General features: G+C 63.4%; 1 protein-coding gene across 1 annotated transcript; it reads left to right on the top strand.

The window, feature by feature from the left end:
- The first annotated feature begins 6 nt into the window (after positions 1-6).
- Positions 7-3,914, top strand: ALYREF (Aly/REF export factor). Its single transcript, XM_027707470.1, has 6 exons — positions 7-78; positions 240-371; positions 2,243-2,390; positions 2,525-2,588; positions 2,708-2,885; positions 3,632-3,914. The coding sequence occupies exons 1-6, from the start codon at positions 34-36 to the stop codon at positions 3,644-3,646; spliced, it is 582 nt and encodes a 193-aa protein (XP_027563271.1). The 5' UTR covers positions 7-33; the 3' UTR covers positions 3,647-3,914.
- Positions 3,915-4,338: the final 424 nt, after the last annotated feature.

Genomic DNA, 4,338 nt, shown 5'->3' with positions numbered 1-4,338 from the left:
GCGGGCGGCGGCCCCGTGCGGAACCGGCCGGTGATGGCCCGGGGCGGCGGCAGAAACCGGCCCGCGCCCTACAGCCGGGTACGGATCGGGCGGCCGGGGCTCGGGCCGGGGCGGCGCGACGGGACGGGACGGCGGGTCCACGCGAGGCGGCGGCGCGGGCGGTCCTTTGTCCGCTCCCGGCGCGGCCGGGGGGCTGCGGGGCCCCGGCGCCGGTCAGCGAGGTCCCGGTCTTGTTGCAGCCGAAGCAGCTCCCCGAGAAGTGGCAGCACGACCTGTTTGACAGCGGCTTCGGGGCGGGGGCCGGCGTGGAGACCGGCGGGAAGTTGCTCGTCTCTAACCTGGACTTCGGCGTCTCGGATGCGGACATCCAGGTGGGGCTCGGGGCGGCGCCGCGGGGGGCGCGGGAGTTTCATTCATTCCGCCAGAGTCGGGTGCCCGCGGGAGCACCGCCGGCTCCGCGCCCTCCTGCACCCGGGGCCGAGGATTCCCGGGTGAATCCCCCGTGACGGGGTTTGTGCCGCGGGTGCCTGTCTTGGCGCGGGCCCGGTGCTCCCGAGGGGGCTGGAACAGCCGGTTTATAGATGCTTTGTGAGGGGCTGAGCCGTGGCACACGCGGGAACGATGCTGCGCCTCGACTGGTTGGAGCCGAGACTGGAGAATTCCCTGTGAGCTCTGAGCTCCTCTCTGTGCAGCTGCAGCCCTCTCTGAGGTGCCGCGTGTGCATCCAGGGCTCTGCTGCTGTGTGGGATCGTGTCCTGCTGGACACTGAGGGGTTCCCTGGATGCACGGGGGGGGTGACCAGAGAGGTGTCCCATGGCCGTGCCCCGGTCAGAGCCCGCAGTGCCCGCAGTCGGTGCCTCTGCCCTGGGGACTGGACCGGGGGAACGTGTGGTCCCTGTGGGCCCTGAGCTGGGTGCCAGGTGTGTCCCCCCGGGGGCTCCTGGCCTGGGTGCACTACAGGGCACAGCCATCACCATGGGCTCTGACCTCATGTCCTCATCAGGGAAAACCAAACCCCTGCTGTCAGACCTCCCTCACCATCCTTCAGTCTGGTCCTTCCAGCGCTGCTCTGGCTGGGCTGGGGAATGAAGGGAGCTCTGTGGGGTCACCCAGGAGCATGCTGGATACCACTCTTTTCCTGCCGTGTTTCCATTTCCATTCCTGCAGACTGGGTGTAAATCAGTCCCTGTCTGTTGCAGTGAGGCCGGGGTGTAAAATGTGGCTCTGAGCAGCCCCTGTGCTTGGTGTGTGGCAGGACTCGCCTTCCTGCCCCTGCACGAGCTGCCTGGGGCTTTGTTTAACAGCAGAGCTGACTCAATGGCTTTAGCCTTATTTGTTCCTCCCAGCCCCATCATTTAGTGCTGCCTTAGGTGTGGGGTTGGTTTTGTTGCTCTGCTAATTCCTCGTGATGTGGTGTGAGTGGCTGAGGCAGCTGTGGCCGTGGAGGAGCCGCGCGGTGTCACTGCCCGTGTCCCTGCGGTGGGAGCAGCTGGGCCTGGGCTCTGGGCATGGCTGGCATGGCCTTGCTCGGGCTGGAAGGTGGCTGCTGGGTGCCCTGTGCTGGGAGCACCGTGCCTTGGGCACGGGTTGGCATGGGCAGGGCTGGGCAGTGATGCCCAGCGGCAGCTCCCTGGGCCCCCGCGGGACAGCCCTGGTGGGAAATTTATCGTGGTGAGTTGTCCTCGTTGACTTCCCAAGTGTAGCACCTGTGAAACAAAATTGGTGGCTTCATTGCTGCCTTTTCCAACCTTTGTGTCAGCAAAGGACAGACCTCAGCAGGGGACTTTGCTGGTCTCAGGTTTTGGGGTATGTTCCTAATGGGCACAAGTAAAGCACAGTGCAACTGCCATCATCTCATGGATTCCTGTGCTTACATGGCTCATTCTCTGTGAGAAGGATGTCTGGCATGCGGAGTACTTTCAATAGTTGCCCCTTTGACTCGGCCTCAACAAACACCCTTAGTTTCTCTGGGAAAAGAAACAGATTGGCACCCCTTGAGTCTGTTTGACTGGCTGTAAATGTGCTCCTTCAGGAGGTGAATGCAGAGCCCTGCTTGGTTTTGCCACATGTAGCAACTCCCAGAAACTCCCCAATGGGCTGTGCTCCCCTCTGCCATTGGCGTGTTCCCAGGCAGTCTGTAGTGGTTGGAAGGGCACTGGTGCTCACCAGGCGTGGCTGTGTGGGGAGCTGCCGTGTTGGCAGCGCTGACGGACAGGCACACTCCTCTCTCTGTTGTTCTCAGGAGCTCTTTGCAGAGTTTGGGACCTTGAAGAAGGCAGCTGTGCACTATGACAGATCTGGTCGCAGCTTAGGGACGGCGGACGTGCATTTTGAGAGGAAGGCTGATGCTCTGAAGGCGATGAAGCAGTACAACGGGGTCCCCTTGGATGGTGAGTCTCTGGGCCGTCTCCATGGCCTGTTTCTGTGGCTGGAGTGGAGCAGCCGGCACGTGTCCCTCGTTCCCTCCCTCCCCTCCTCCCAGCCGTGTCCTGCACAGGCTCAGGGGTGCTCTCCCTCCCTCCAGGGCGCCCCATGAACATCCAGCTGGTGACATCACAGATCGACACGCAGCGGAGACCAGCACAGAGGTGGGGAACCCCTGCCCCAGGCACAGGGGGGGACCTGCTGGGCCCCTCCCCAGCGGGGAGAGTGGGTCCTGTTTGAGTTCACTGAATGCACTAAAACAGTTGCTTTTTAAAACTCACAGTGTAAACAGAGGTGGCATGACCAGAAACCGTGGGGTCTCAGGGGGATTTGGAGGTGGAGGCAACAGGCGAGGGACTCGTGGCGGGAACAGAGGGAGAGGCAGAGGAGCTGGAAGAACTTCCAAACAGCAGCTCTCTGCAGAAGAACTAGATGCACAGCTGGATGCTTACAATGCCAGGGTAAGTGCTGATTGGGCACTGTCACAGGCTCTCTGCAGCGTCTCATCCTGGGCAGCACTGGCAGCCTGGAGCTGGCAGGAAAGGGAAAGTGTTTTCCAGGACCTTGGACTGAAGCAGTCTCTCTCTGAAGCTGAGCTGTGCCTTGGCCCAGGCCTTGGCTTCGCTTTCCAGAGCACATTGTTACCTGCTGTTACTGATGGCTGAGGAACAGCCTCTGCTCCTGCCGGGCTGGGACAGCTCCTCCAGAGCCAGAACCGCTGCAGAACAAAACCCGCAGAGCTGAGAGATGCAAGAGCGGGAAAGCAGAAGGGAAAATCCCATGTGGAAGAACTGTGTGGGGTGCTGCCAGGGGAAGGCTGCAATGCTGGTGGTAGAAATGAGCCCCAGTGTGGGGAACTGCTTGCCAGTCCCAGCCTTCAGACCTCGCTCAGCCGTCTGTGCCATGGCCAGGTCAGAATCCCAACAGGGCCAAGGCCGCGAGGGCACCACACCAGCACAGTCGGTGCAGGGCCGGGACAAACCAGGGCGAGAGCATGGAAGGATTGGCATGAGCAGGATTCCAGAGGCAGCCGTGGGGCAGTGCAGGGGGCTGGGGCTGTGGGGGGGCTGCCAGGGGGGCTCAAACCTGCCCTCCCCGTCCCACAGCGCTGGGGGCTCCACCAGGGCCAGGTGGGCTGCGTGCAGGGGGTGCTGGGGGGGTACCAGGGGGTGCTGCAGCATGTGGTGATGGTTCCCTCTCTCCCCAGATGGACACTAGCTAAAGCAGCAGTGGCGGGCGCAGGGAAGGACTCCGATCTCGCTCCACACTCCCCGCGGGGGCTGCGGCTGTGGCTACTACTACCGAGGATGGGATTTGTTTTACTTTTATGTTCTGGGATAGGTTTTAACTCCTGTAAAGGTTTTTTTTAATTCTGAGCAGACCTGTTTTGTACCGAGTTATTTTTGGGATAAATTTTTCTGGTTGCCTGTTGGGCTGAGGTGGCTTTTTCACCTTTGCCATAATAAAATAGAACCGTGTCTAGAGCTGTGGCCACTGCCTTGCCGCACCGTGCTGGGCCCTGTGCCTTCCACCCACCGCCGTGCTCTGCCCCGTCCCAGTCCTGCCCTCCCGGTCCCGGTCCCATCCCGCTCTCCCCCATTCCCGTTCTGTTCGCGCCCCGTTCCTGCCCCGTCACGGTCCTGCCCTGCCCCGCTCCCCCTCCACCCCGTTCCTGCCCCGTTCCCGCCCGGTCCCGGTCCTGCCCCGTTCCCGCTGCTGTCCCGCGGTCCCGCCCCGCGCGCGCCCCCGGGCCAATGGGCGCGCGGCCGCGGCGGCGGGTCCCGGGAAGCGCCGGGCGTGTCCCGGAAGTGCGGGGGCGCGCGGGCCTGGGCGGATCCGCGGCGGTGTCGGCGCAGCGCGGAGCGAGCGGGGCCGGTACGGCGGGGCCGGGCGGGCGGGGGCGGCGGGACGGGC

This window comes from Neopelma chrysocephalum, unplaced genomic scaffold (genome assembly GCF_003984885.1).
Source record: "Neopelma chrysocephalum unplaced genomic scaffold, ASM398488v2 Primary Assembly neopelma1_93148, whole genome shotgun sequence".
NCBI lineage: Eukaryota > Metazoa > Chordata > Aves > Passeriformes > Pipridae > Neopelma > Neopelma chrysocephalum.
This window is presented reverse-complemented; position numbering and strand designations above follow the sequence as displayed.

Coding starts and splice junctions, on each gene's coding strand:
- ALYREF (XM_027707470.1), top strand. CDS start 34: ATGGCCCGGGGCGGCGGCAGAAACCGGCCCGCGCCCTACAGCCGG. Junction 79..239: donor GGCCCGCGCCCTACAGCCGG/GTACGGATCGGG, acceptor GTCTTGTTGCAG/CCGAAGCAGCTCCCCGAGAA. Junction 2,589..2,707: donor CAGCGGAGACCAGCACAGAG/GTGGGGAACCCC, acceptor TAAAACTCACAG/TGTAAACAGAGGTGGCATGA.